The following is a 13,862-nucleotide window of genomic DNA, read 5'->3' as shown; positions in this document are numbered from 1 at the left end:
TTTAATGTGCAATTTGAATTTGCACACAAAAAGAAAACCTCTATGCTAATGTTGAAAATTCAAAAAAAAAAAAAACTTCCAAAAAAAAAAAAATCGCAAATAAGTTTTAATGATTAGCTGAGGTGAAAAAGTTGGCGTTGAGAAACCATTAATTGATTGGTTGAAACATCTTTGAAATAAGTGACACGGAGCGTCGCGCTTCCCGCAGCTGGTTACTGAAACGCCTCTTAGATCTGCTTCCAAGACTGTGGTGGACTCGGTTATAGGGGAATAGTCACGTTAGCCCTCATTAAATGAGCCATTGCACGTCCTCTTCACTGCCTCTGGGTTGTCAAGTCAAGTTAATTTTTATTGTCATCTACATACAAAAAGTACCTTCAACTGCAACGAAATGCACGTGTCCTGGCTGTCAGCCCTGAAGACGATATACAAGGAGATGATTAATAACAAAACAATAATTAAGGAACCAAACAAAATAATAATAAATGAAGGTTTGAGAGTTATGTAAGGTGCCTTCTGTCCCTCATTCCGACCTCGTGGAGGTAAAGACTGTGAGGTGTCTGGTTGGAGCGCTGATGCTCTGGAGGCGTCACCCTGAGGGGGGCAGAAGAGCAGACCATGTGCTGGGTGACGCTGTCCTCCAGGACACATGCGGGTATGGAAGGATGACAGAGATGTTATGACCCCTCTTACAGCAGTAAGTCGTTCTACATGACGACACGGTTTGGCTGATGCTCTTCCGGTTATGTGATCTTGTTTTGCCTTCTTCAGAATATCACACCATAGCAGTTGATGGAAACAGTGATTTGCATTTTCTTTTTGCCGACTTTCTGGAAATTTGATTAAAAATTTCAGAACATTTGGATGGAAACACGGTGGCGCAGTGGTTAGCACGGTCGCCTCACAGCAAGAAGGTCCTGGGTTCGAGCCCCGGGGTAGTCCAACCTTGGGGGTCGTCCCGGGTCGTCCTCTGTGTGGAGTTTGCATGTTCTCCCCTTGTCTGCGTGGGTTTCCTCCGGGGGCTCCGGTTTCCTCCCACAGTCCAAAGACATGTAGGTCAGGTGACTCAAAGACATGTAGGTCAGGTGACTCAAAGACATGTAGGTCAGGTGACTCAAAGACATGCAGGTCAGGTGAATCAAAGACATGTAGGTCAGGTGAATCAAAGACATGTAGGTCAGGTGACTCAAAGACATGCAGGTCAGGTACTCACCTTACTGAATTGCCCCTAGCAGGTTTACATGACCACAATAAACCGATAACTGGCAATAATCAGGTCATGGTAATCATCCGATTTGACGTGTTTACATGCACTTTAGTAACGCGATAATCAAAGAAAACGGGTTCGCATGATTCCGTCAATAGTTGGATTTCTTTCCAAGTACCTGACGTGAAACCGTTACTTTCAAAACTTCCGGTCAACATGGCGTCGCTTTCCATGGCGTCTCCGCCGGTCAGGGCTGTCCCTATGTGGAATTTGTTGCAAAACATACAAAATACTGCTCTCCTTCTTCGCGTTCTGCACACGAGTAGAAAACCACGAGAAGCGTTTATACCGGTGTTGCCAGGTCGCGGTTTTCCCGCGGAATTGGGCTACTTTCAAGATGTTTAGCGGGTTGTTTTTTTGTTTGTTTTGTTTTGTTGTTTTTTGCCCGCGGGTTGACGTTCTACATGCAAATTACATTAATTGTATATTTAAATAAAATAATTGGAAAATGGGCTATATTTTAATTTAAACACATTTCTAATTTAGCAATTTACACAACTATGGCACTGACACGATCGTACTCAAAATGCTACTCAACCATTAGTGAGTAACAAGCCAAACTGACTCAGGATCAGCACTTACACACATGGCCATGGGACACGCCCCTCACTTGGAGTCAGGCAGGAGCGCAGCTCCTGCTTTACAGTGACTTGTTGAGCTCACGGAAGCTATGCTACATAGCGATCAATCCGGGGAGAAAGAGATGACGAGATGACACCCGGTAAGTGGGCAGAACATGGAAAGAGATACAACAAGGAGTGGGAAAGTGAACATGGCCTGAAGGATTGGATAGAAGGTGTGGCAGGGGATGAAACCAAAGCTTTCTGTCGGTACTGCAGATTCGAGCGCACCATGGTGATCTCCAAACCCACAGCAAAACGGAGAAACACATTCGAGTTCTGGTATTGGGCTGTTTTTGGGCTAGTTTAGTTGCCATTGGGCTAGTTTTGATTGGCCATTGGGCTGGTTTTATCACAAAGACCTGGCAACCCGGATTTATACAACAAGCATCTGCCACTGGTCTAAGCAGCACAGGTCTTCCTCCACTCCTACCTAAAGCTCGTGCTTGCTGGATACGCGTGAGGAGTGAGGGCTGGTGGGAGAGGCTGGTGGGATAGGGTGGTGGGACAGGGTGGTGGGAGAGGCTGTTGGGACAGGGTGGTGGGACAGGCTGGTGGGACAGGGTGGTGGGACAGGGTGGTGGGAGAAGGTGGTGCGGTGGGAGAGGGTGGTGGGAGAGGACTTCTCAGATCAGGAGTGGAGAGAGAGTTTCAGAACGTCTCGGAGAGCACTTGCGAAACTGTGATCTGATGAAGGACGTCATGTTTGATTAACTGCATCCGCTCGCGTTTTGACAACATCCGGGTTTGTTTTTTTTTTACATTTTTATACATGCGCAGATGTAAAAGAATGAAATAAACCAGATTAACGGTATACATGCGCCGAATAAAACGGAATATTGGTCAGAAAGCTGCTAGGTGTGTTTATCGGATTTTTCATAATCCGATAACGGCCTTTATCCGATAAAGTATGTCGTGTTATGCTGTTTACATGACCACTTGAATAATCTGGTAACTCCGTAAATCCGATAATGGTCGGTTTATTAGTGTGCACGTAAACATGCTGTGTTGCGTGCGCGCGCGCGTGCGTGTGTCGGCGATGTGATGGCCTGGCGGCTTATCCAGGGTGTCTCCCCGCCTGCTGGGATAGGCTCCAGCATCCCCGCGACCCTGACAGGAGGATAAGCGGTTTGGATGATGGATGGATGGATGGATGGATGGATGATTGGAAAACATCCTTTCAGCTCAGTTGGGACATTGAGTTTGTTTAAGCTGAAATACTGCAGCGCCAATCTGATCGATACATTTGACCACTTATTGTCCAATCATTATTATTATTATTCAGAAAATGAAAAGTGACAACTTGGGGTGCGTGTAAGATTTTGCAAACTGATTGATGGTATTCTGCTGAAAACTTTACACATATTTCTGTATATAGTCAGTCAAAGTGTTTCCATGCTTTATTTGATAAAGAGCGACTCTAGACAGCACTGTTGATGAAGATCAACAGTGCTGCAGCAGGTTTGTGATGTAGGCAGGTCAGCTGTGTGAACAGTGCTGTCTGCAGCAGGTTTGTGATGTAGGCAGGTCAGCTGTGTGAACAGTGCTGTCTACAGCAGGTTTGTTGATGTAGGCAGGTCAGCTGTGTGAGCAGTGCTGTCTGCAGCAGGTTTGTGATGTAGGCAGGTCAGCTGTGTGAGCAGTGCTGTCTGCAGCAGGTTTGTGATGTAGGCAGGTCAGCTGTGTGAACAGTGCTGTCTGCAGCAGGTTTGTTGATGTAGGCAGGTCAGCTGTGTGAACAGTGCTGTCTGCAGCAGGTTTGTGATGTAGGCAGGTCAGCTGTGTGAACAGTGCTGTCTACAGCAGGTTTGTTGATGTAGGCAGGTCAGCTGTGTGAGCAGTGCTGTCTGCAGCAGGTTTGTTGATGTAGGCAGGTCAGCTGTGTGAACAGTGCTGTCTACAGCAGGTTTGTGATGTAGGCAGGTCAGCTGTGTGAACAGTGCTGTCTACAGCAGGTTTGTTGATGTAGGCAGGTCAGCTGTGTGAACAGTGCTGTCTGCAGCAGGTTTGTGATGTAGGCAGGTCAGCTGTGTGAACAGTGCTGTCTACAGCAGGTTTGTTGATGTAGGCAGGTCAGCTGTGTGAGCAGTGCTGTCTGCAGCAGGTTTGTTGATGTAGGCAGGTCAGCTGTGTGAGCAGTGCTGTCTGCAGAAGGTTTGTGATGTAGGCAGGTCAGCTGTGTGAGCAGTGCTGTCTGCAGCAGGTTTGTTGATGTAGGCAGGTCAGCTGTGTGAACAGTGCTGTCTGCAGCAGGTTTGTGATGTAGGCAGGTCAGCTGTGTGAACAGTGCTGTCTGCAGCAGGTTTGTTGATGTAGGCAGGTCAGCTGTGTGAACAGTGCTGTCTGCAGCAGGTTTGTGATGTAGGCAGGTCAGCTGTGTGAACAGTGCTGTCTGCAGCAGGTTTGTGATGTAGGCAAGTCAGCTGTGTGAACAGTGCTGTCTGCAGCAGGTTTGTTGATGTAGGAAGGTCAGCTGTGTGAACAGTTCTGTCTGCAGCAGGTTTGTTGATGTAGGCAGGTCAGCTGTGTGAACAGTGCTGTCTGCAGCAGGTTTGTGATGTAGGCAGGTCAGCTGTGTGAACAGTGCTGTCTGCAGCAGGTTTGTGATGTAGGCAGGTCAGCTGTGTGAACAGTGCTGTCTGCAGCAGGTTTGTGATGTAGGCAGGTCAGCTGTGTGAACAGTGCTGTCTGCAGCAGGTTTGTGATGTAGGAAGGTCGGCTGTGTGAACAGTTCTGTCTGCAGCAGGTTTGTTGATGTAGGCAGGTCAGCTGTGTGAGCAGTGCTGTCTGCAGCAGGTTTGTGATGTAGGCAGGTCAGCTGTGTGAACAGTGCTGTCTGCAGCAGGTTTGTGATGTAGGCAGGTCAGCTGTGTGAACAGTGCTGTCTGCAGCAGGATTGTGATGTAGGCAGGTCAGCTGTGTGAACAGTGCTGTCTGCAGCAGGTTTGTGATGTAGGAAGGTCAGCTGTGTGAACAGTTCTGTCTGCAGCAGGTTTGTTGATGTAGGCAGGTCAGCTGTGTGAACAGTGCTGTCTGCAGCAGGTTTGTGATGTAGGCAGGTCAGCTGTGTGAACAGTGCTGTCTGCAGCAGGTTTGTGATGTAGGCAGGTCAGCTGTGTGAACAGTGCTGTCTGCAGCAGGTTTGTGATGTAGGAAGGTCAGCTGTGTGAAAAGTGCTGTCTGCAGCAGGTTTGTGATGTAGGCAGGTCAGCTGTGTGAACAGTGCTGTCTGCAGCAGGTTTGTGATGTAGGCAGGTCAGCTGTGTGAACAGTTCTGTCTGCAGCAGGTTTGTGATGTAGGCAGGTCAGCTGTGTGAGCAGTGCTGTCTGCAGCAGGTTTGTTGATGTAGGCAGGTCAGCTGTGTGAATGCTGAACCTGTTCTTTCTGTTCGGTACATGTCAGCATAAATGCAGTAATCATACTCAATACAAAAGCTCTCAAACCACTGGTGTATCCAACTTTTATATTTATTTGTTAGAATACAGTGCATTCACAGGACAACTCGTACTTTCATCACACCAACAAACCTCCAGACACCTTTCTGAAGAACTCACATCAACATGAAGAACTTGCATCCATATGAAGAACTCACATCCACATGAAGAACTCGCATCCACATGAATGACTCACGTCCACATGAATAACTCACATCCACATGAAGAACTCACATCCACGTGAATAACTCACATCCACATGAAGAAGTTACATCCACATGAACTCACCTCCAGATGAAGAGCTCACATCCACATGGCAGAGCTCACCACACAGACTGAACATGTTAACTGGATTCAGCAGCAGCACACCTATACTAATACTTAATCATAATAATAATAATAATAATCATCATCATCAACACTGATAATACTGTGTGCCACCTCCCCTCTCTTTTCCACTTCTGTCAAAACCCAAATGTTAAAGCAAACTTCTTCCTGCATTGCTAAAAACTAAGAGCTCATCATGGCAAAATGCATCACAAAACACACAACTCAGAGTACGGCATTACTTCACAAACACCTTTGGTTCATTTTTGGTTTTATATCAGTTTAAAGAAAATGTGATTTTGATATTCTCTTTGCTGGATCTCACAATCCGGAGAGTAAATATAAGCTTCAGCGTGGTGAAAGTGAATGCCTCCCTAATGAGGAGTTGTTAGCTGACACTGCTGTCGTAAATAAATGATGACAAAGTTGATGACAATAAAGTTGTTGGCTGATTGTTGTAATAAATAAATGATAATAAAGTTGGTAATTCAGGGGTCGTGTGTTAGGCTGTAAACTGAGGTCAAGCCCAACGCCCAAACTGTCCTCACGTCTGACGGCACACAATGTGTGCAATTCGTTGCATTTTGTAGCAAATTATACAAGTATGGTTAAGCTCTGTCAGTTACCATTTGTGTATTTGCATAGTATACTAGTTAATAAGTAGTAAGTAGAATGAATATTCTGATTTTTACCACATGGGTACAAAAGAAACATATAAAGCAATGACATCAGTTTACTGGCAATTATGGAAATCACATTTCTTTGTTATAACCTTCAAGAAGGGTATCACCACAGGAAAGAACAATTCATAAAGGGTCGAAAAGACATGCATGTTAGGGTTGATACTCCTGCCTGTGCCCCTGAGCAAGGCCTAGCTACACAGCTAGAATGGGTTACATGCAGAGAATTTCCCCACAGGGATCAATAAAGTATCTCAAAACCAAAAACAAATAAACAAATAAAAAATCATAACACACCCAGACGTGATGTGCAACCAAACTGTGTGCCAGAAGGTTTCCCCTTCATGGACAATTTTGCTTGAAGATGAAAATATCATGAACCTGAGATAAAGATGGTGGCTTAAAATTGTTGAGATAGTTGCACCAACATTTTTAACAACGTTGGTGGTCACACAAACCGAGTCTACTGCCCTTCCCAGGAAGCCTACCACTAGATGGACATTTGTCATTGGGCTTCAGTCCCGTGAAGTCATTTAATTCCCAGGACGTCACTTAACCCCTCGAAAACTGTGAGCGATCTCGTTTTTGAGGGCAGGAAGCTCACAGTGCAGTCAAACGTATCTTGATTTACTTTGTTTTGTTTTTTTGTTTTTCAGAGTTTATTTTGAATAACAGCAACATATTGTTTAATTTGGCTCCACTATTTACAGTGGACACAGTGCATGACAATCACCTGTAAAATTCTGCACTCGCGAGCAGGAAGTCCCATAGCCCAGTGGTCCCATATCCTGGTGTTCCCGTAGCCCGGTGGTCCAGTAGCCCAGTGGTCCCATAGCCCGGTGGTCCCCTAGTCTGGTGGTCCCGTAGCCCGGTGGTCCCCTAGTCCGGTGGTCCCGTAGCCCGGTGGTCCCATAGCTTTGCAAAACAAATCTCTTTGCAGTAACATGATGGCGAGTGTGGTTTACAACTATTTTACAACTATAAGATACATCTGACTGCAGGATGAGTTTCCAGTTTTGGAAAAGGGGAGCATGTTTTCTGAAGGTTTAAACGATTCCCCTTTGGGCTGTTAAAGTCCTGCAAGAAGATTTGACAAAGTGGTACTTTTCCCCCGAGAGGTTTTTATCTGTATGATTCTAAATGATGCCTGACAATGTTTTCGAAAAGTGAATTTATCCTGTAACAACGTCCACAATCCCACTTTCACCCAAACAGTCATTCAGGAATCAGAATAATTTTGTCATTTCATTTCATGCATTTGCACACATGAAATGAAACACGGTTCCCTCAGCTCACAGCAGGGCAACACAAAGACACGTCCAAACCCTACAAAAACTACAAGAACACATGTATCCAAACTAACACACATATCTAAACTAAATTAAAAAAAATCACTGTCCAGCAGAACGAACGCCAGCCAGGATGACTGTTGGAACTGCCGGTCTGCATAGGCTAGCAGTTAGCTTAGCCTGCTCTGCGTCTGCATCCTGTCAGACCACTCTTGGTGTTTCCTCTTTCAGCTCCAGGCAGGGTCGTGGTCCCTGGACCCACAGGACGCACCACCAAGCTCTCCCAACCATCAAACGAAGACACAAACTTAGACGCAGACGTAGACAAAGACTGCATGGATGGTGCTGGGTGAGGCAGCTGCAAAGGTGAATTCGCGCCACCATCTAATTGATACTCACACTGAGCCATACTCACAACGTTATCTCTTCTCTCTCATGTCTCTCAAACAGCAAGTGAAACTAACTCCAGACCCAGCCCTAGACCTAGTCCCAGATCAAGCACTACTGGCAGTCAGAGTGAGTCGACTTCTCTTTGGAACCGGCCCAATAAAAACCAGACTCTCATAGATATGACTTTCTCTTCAACCCCTGACACAACACTAGCCTCGGTCCCAGTTCCAATGCCAACTCCAGCCCCAATCCCAGCTCAAGCCCATACTCAAACTCCAAACCCAACTCCAGCCCCGGCATCAACTGGACGTAAGAAACCTTTGAATACTGGCTGTTCTCACATCTAGTGTTTGAGTGTACTTTATCTAGTCCCTAAAATGATCTGAGATTCGTGGTATTATCTGCAACACATAAATGTTCTTGTGAAAAAAGTGGTGAAATGGTGCCTTTTTTCCACTCATCTTCTTTTGCTTCTGTTGTTTCTTGGTCACTGTTCGATCAGGTTTCAGCCGAATGGGCTCTATCAGCAGCATCTTCCGCTCTCTTCGCCATGCCACTGCCCAAGCCACACAAGCCACCAACACTCAGTCCAGAGGAGGAAACCCATGTAAGACCTGACCTTATCCTCCCATCCGCCTCTTACTAATATGGGTGTGAAAAGAATGCAAAAATTGACATACAAGGGCGCCCGGGTAGCGTAGCGGTCTATTCCATTGCCTACCAATACAGGGATCGCCGGTTCGAATCTGTGTTACCTCTAGCTAGGTCAGGCGTCCCTACAGACACATGTGTAGGGCCGTGTCTGCGGGTGGGAAGCCGGATGTGGGTATGTGTCCTGGTTGCTGCACTAGCGCCTCCTCTGGTCGGTCGGGGTGCCTGTTTGGGGGGGGGGCGCTGTGGGGAATAGCGTGATCCTCCCACGCGCTATGTCCCCTGGTGAAACTCCTCACTGTCAGGTGAAAAGAAGCGGCTGGTGACTCCACATGTATCAGAGGAGACGTGGTAGTCTGCAGCCCTCCCCGGATTGGCAGAGGGGGTGGAGCAGAGACCAGGACGGCTCGGAAACGTGGGCTGGATACAACTGGGGATAAAAAGGTGGGAACCCCCCCCCCCCCCCCAAATGGACATACATTCACTATTTACTGATCAGTAGTTAAGATTAGCAGAAGCTTTAAACCTTGTTTTTCATTTTTTTTCTCTTTAATTTCAAATCCGCCAGTGTTTGTTACCAGTTGTTGTTACCAGTTTGGTGGGTCTCTACCCTGTATCCAAACACACAGTTACATTGTAAAAACTGATTTGGTTCAAAGCATAAGCAATGTCATTGGCCTGCTGCCCAATGACTGCTGGGATAGGCTCCAGCATCCTTTTGACTTGAATTCAGATAGGTAGCTTGGATAATGGATGGGTGGACGGATGAACTTTGCATGCGACATTCTAAAGCTACTTGTTACTGATATTGGTTGGCTGTGTAACGCCCCGTTACTTCCATTATTACTCTCAAAAACCTTGGTTTCATAAGCTGGCTGCCAAACAGTCATGTCTCGTACTCATACTGTGGCAGTTCCAACGTGCCCTGCTGAAGAGCTGTCAGGCCCCCCTTTCACTTCCTATATCAGCAACCTTACAAGCAACCAGCAGTTAGAAATGCAAAGCTCCGCATCCAGATGACACATGTGGTAAATATTCCCGTCTCTCTCAGGTGAGCCCGCATGACTGAGGCTTGCAAGCTGAGGAAGTAAGACGGGTTTTTCAAACTGGACATCATTTACTTGTATATGACATGCGAAGGCTGAGTTAAGGTCAGATCAGTGTATTCAGCAGCTGTGTCTTCTGAACAGGGCTGACGGACAGTCTTGCTGAGACACCAACACAATCTTTGAAAAATCTTGGGACACTTTCACACCAAAATAATCCATTCGAATCATTAGTGGTTATGAAAAATCATTCTCTTTTCATTCGGTCCAGTTTGCTTTCACATGGTTAAAATCAAATGAACCACATTATCCCAACCAGAGCTAATATCTGGCTAATGCTAATATCTAATGCTATGCTAAGATCTGGCTAATGCTAATATCTAATGATGTGCTATGCTAATATCTTGCTAATGCTATGCTAATATCTAATGCTATGCTAATATCTTGCTAATGCTATGCTAGTATCTTGATGATTGGTCTGGAATTTAACAGAGAGGAAAATAGAAAACCTATCCACACCAAGAACAGAACCAAGAATCAGAGGTCTTTGCATTTATTGTGGTTATCCAGCGTTTGATACACATTTGTTAAAGGAGCCTTCATGAAGATAAATGCAGATAAATACATCGCTGCAGTTAACCATAGTGCATTGCACAGCAAACAATAGCCTCATTGGTCAGAATTTTTAAGCGGGGGAATTTGGCTGTCATCTGTCAGTGTGAAGCATCAAAACTCGAAAATGCGCAGCTGCATGTCAACAGACGGGGGACGCATCATCTCCAGACTTCTGTGCAGAAGTTCTTCTCTGAAGGCTCTACTGAGCGCCTGCAGGAGCACAGCCTAACAACTAACATTGCACACAAAGTGTTTTCATGAATTGGTCATATTGTTGTCTCACTGGAAAGGAACTACTCCAGAGTTTATTTGGAAGCGTACCCCTCTCCCGCATGCCTTGGTTACTGCTGCGGCGTGGGACAAAGAACAGTCTCTAATATATACAAACATGGCTTAACAGGAAAAGTATTCAGGACAGTGCAAGTTTCAACCCTGCGCTCTTGTTGTTTGACCTCATCCCGTCCACCCAAAGTGGATTTTGTCATGCTATGCAGACACCCAGTGGTGTATTGTAAACTGTAGAGTCAACAGATAATGGTAGAACAAAGGATGGCTGTCAAATCATGACCACTACACCGGGGAAGCTGTGTACTGGACCCGCTGTGGCCTGCTGGTAAGGTGCATGTACAACTTGCTTGCTCCAACCAGGGTATAAATTCCCAATAGCCTATTTGTCTTTCCAGAACAAGCCAGTTAGCACACTCCAAAACTTTGAGGAGGAGTATTTCCTTCTTGTCTTGTCCAGGTTTTTATTTGCTGAGGCAAATGTTGGAAAAAAAGACAAAAAACCCGCCAGTCCTCTTATGAGCATATTCAGTTGGTCCTGCTCTACAGACCTGGCAAGCAAGATGTACTAATATTGTGGTTACTGTCGAATAAATAAAGCTTTTTCTAACCCACTACAACACAGGACAAGCCCTTTTAACAGGAAGGCTCTGGATGCTCAGTCTGTCTTTACCTCTACAACCCCCACCCTCATTTCCTCTACAACAATAAACATACGGCAAACCATTTTCTTCTTTCCAGCTTCCCGTTACGAGACAAAACTTCTATGTTTACAAAATCCAAAGACTCTCATCCACTTACATGCCACCCTTTCTTCTCTCACATCTTCTCTTCTACCCAAGTGTGCATCCAGAGCCTTACAGAAGAGACACACAACTGAGCTGAGAACTGCACACAACCCTGGGAAGGTGCTGGCAGAGTTGGGATCAGCCATTTAACTAATTTACAGGAAAGTTAATGCCTTCATTATCAGCCTCATGGCATACATCTACACACACACACACACACACACACACACACACACACACACACACACACACACACACACACACACACACACAATATTATCAGTAAAATAGTCAATTCCATTGTGCTTTAAAATCATTTCATAAAAAGGATGCCCAGTTTCAGGGAGCACAAACGGAGGGAGAAACAAAGGAAAGAGGAAGCAGAGGACTGGGTGCATCTTTCCCACTCCCAGTTCACCCACCTCCTTCCCTCAGTGTCGGACTGAGCTAGGAGGGGGTATGTGACAGGGTTGTGGGTTGTTTGCATCATTCTTTACGGTCTCCCCATGGGGCTAAAGGGAGGGCTAGGGAAGTGGGGTGAGGAGGAGGATGATTTGGGGGGAAGATGGTTTGGGAGGGATTAGCAGATGACACATCTGCCCATGCACCAATCATGGCAGGGAGACTCTGGTTTCGTCTTAGCCCGCCCAATAGGCTCCCTCCGCTTGCCGCCACAAGAGTGGATGAATCTTGGCGCAGGGGTGGAGCCTTAGACTCGCCACTCTGTAAGACAGTGGCAAATCCCAGCCTACAGAGCCTCTCCACCAGGCCAACACTGACTGTGTCATGCTGGCTTTGGGCAGATTTCTCAGTGGGGGATGAGTCAAGGGCTGTATTTTTTTGGGAGGGACTTGGCAGGTCTGGACGTGGCGCACGTCCTAAATTCAGCCCATACACATCCTGGAGGAAGAGCTCAGTTGGCCGTGAGGCCAGGAAGTTGTCAGCTGGGACCGAGCCTGACTCAATGGGCACAAGGGAGGGGGCATGTGACCTGGAAGGGGAGTTGGGAGGTGTGCTTGGGAGGAGATGGCAGAGGGGCTGCCTGGCAGCCAGTTTGGGTGGCGTAGGGAGTTTGTCTGTAGAGACCTGTGCAGAAATGCCCTTCTCAAGGACCAGCTTGGCCAGTCCACTTGGGGGCAAGGTGGAGCGGCGTGGAGGGAAAGAGTCACCCAGACTCAGTCTGCAGGGAGTCACCGGTGTGCTGGGGCCTGACCTCATGGAGCTGGGGGTGTTGGTCAAGAGTGGGTACTGGGAGTAAGAACTTCAATCAAGAGAGAGAAAAGAAAAGTGCGAAATGAGGCACAAGTTAGCATATGAATTTTCTAACAGTGACTACAGTTATAGAGAGTTTAGTCATCCATCAACAGGATTAGTAAACGTTTATTTCAAGCGCTTTGCATTAACTCTTGAAAAGGATTTAAATTAACCTTACCAGACTGAACTTTCAACCTGATTGAAGAGCAAATCTAATGATAATTTGTTCTAAGGTACAGACATTCAGCACATAGACTATAACGTCTTATTATAAATGTTTGCCTGAGACGGACGGAGATAGCATCTGAAACCTTTGTGTCATCTCTTTAAGGTCTAATGTGTCAACAGGAAATTACATTTTCTACATTGAGATTCCAACATCTCTAATTTTAACACACAGATATCATGGATGAGAATTTGCACATTTGTATAACACAACTGGCCTAGATAGCTAAGCTGAATCACAACAAAATGTTCTCAGCTCCACAACTACTTACAGTCACAACTGCACAAGTAAGGCAAAATTCTGTCTTGTTTAATGGGAATAATCAAGTGCAATGGTCTCCAACCCTGCTCACAGAGAGCTACCATCCTGCCAGTTTTCCCTCCAACCCCAATTTAACACACTTGAATCAACTAATTACCTACTTTGATTAACTGAATAGGATGTGTTAAATTACGACACGATCAAACAATCCGAAACGATCTCAACCTATTCTCAAACTTTAAATGGGTAAGAAGCCCAGCTCGCTAGCTTGGAGCCGGGCGTGGAATGCGAGCGCCCAGTGTGCCACTTTTGGTAAGCAGAACTGGTACTGTGGGATGAACCAAACGCCGGGTTAAGGCGCCCGATGCCGACACTCATCAGACCCAAGAAAAGGTGTTGGTTTATATAGACAGCAGGACGGTGGCCATGGAAGTCGGACTCCGCTAAGGAGTGTGTAACAACTCACCTGCCGAATCAACTAGCCCTGAAAACGGATGGTGCCCCAGCATCAGGCCTATACCCGGCCATCACCGGCATCAGGAGCCTCGAGGGCTAGGCCATGATGAGTAGGAGGGCTGCCGCGGTGCGCACGGAAGCCTAGGGTGTGGGCGTGGGTGGAACTGCCATGGGTGCAGATGTTGGTGGTAGTAGCAAATATTCAAACAAGAACTTTGAATATAGCAAATATTCAAACGAGATCGTTTCGAACCATTGGAGTGAAAACCAGC

The 13,862-nt window shown here is 46.3% G+C and overlaps 2 protein-coding genes across 3 annotated transcripts in view; one reads left to right on the top strand and one right to left on the bottom strand.

Moving 5' to 3' along the window:
* Nucleotides 1-5,348: 5,348 nt before the first annotated feature.
* Nucleotides 5,349-11,497, top strand: LOC130131964 (putative uncharacterized protein DDB_G0290521). Its single transcript, XM_056301689.1, has 4 exons — nucleotides 5,349-7,967; nucleotides 8,069-8,317; nucleotides 8,511-8,615; nucleotides 11,448-11,497. The coding sequence occupies exons 1-4, from the start codon at nucleotides 7,958-7,960 to the stop codon at nucleotides 11,483-11,485; spliced, it is 402 nt and encodes a 133-aa protein (XP_056157664.1). The 5' UTR covers nucleotides 5,349-7,957; the 3' UTR covers nucleotides 11,486-11,497.
* LOC130131962 (trafficking kinesin-binding protein 2-like) overlaps nucleotides 10,243-13,862 on the bottom strand; it is a 76,525-nt gene continuing 72,905 nt past the window's right edge. For both annotated transcript variants that reach the window (XM_056301687.1, XM_056301688.1), the window contains one exon: nucleotides 10,243-12,654. In XM_056301687.1, the coding sequence (XP_056157662.1) occupies nucleotides 11,880-12,654 (775 nt within the window). In that variant the 3' untranslated portion in view covers nucleotides 10,243-11,879. The remainder of the gene's footprint in view (nucleotides 12,655-13,862) is intronic.

Source organism: Lampris incognitus, unplaced genomic scaffold (genome assembly GCF_029633865.1).
Source record: "Lampris incognitus isolate fLamInc1 unplaced genomic scaffold, fLamInc1.hap2 H_1, whole genome shotgun sequence".
NCBI lineage: Eukaryota > Metazoa > Chordata > Actinopteri > Lampriformes > Lampridae > Lampris > Lampris incognitus.
This window is presented reverse-complemented; position numbering and strand designations above follow the sequence as displayed.

Coding starts and splice junctions, on each gene's coding strand:
- LOC130131964 (XM_056301689.1), top strand. Junction 8,318..8,510: donor AGCCCCGGCATCAACTGGAC/GTAAGAAACCTT, acceptor CTGTTCGATCAG/GTTTCAGCCGAATGGGCTCT. Junction 8,616..11,447: donor GTCCAGAGGAGGAAACCCAT/GTAAGACCTGAC, acceptor CTTCTACCCAAG/TGTGCATCCAGAGCCTTACA.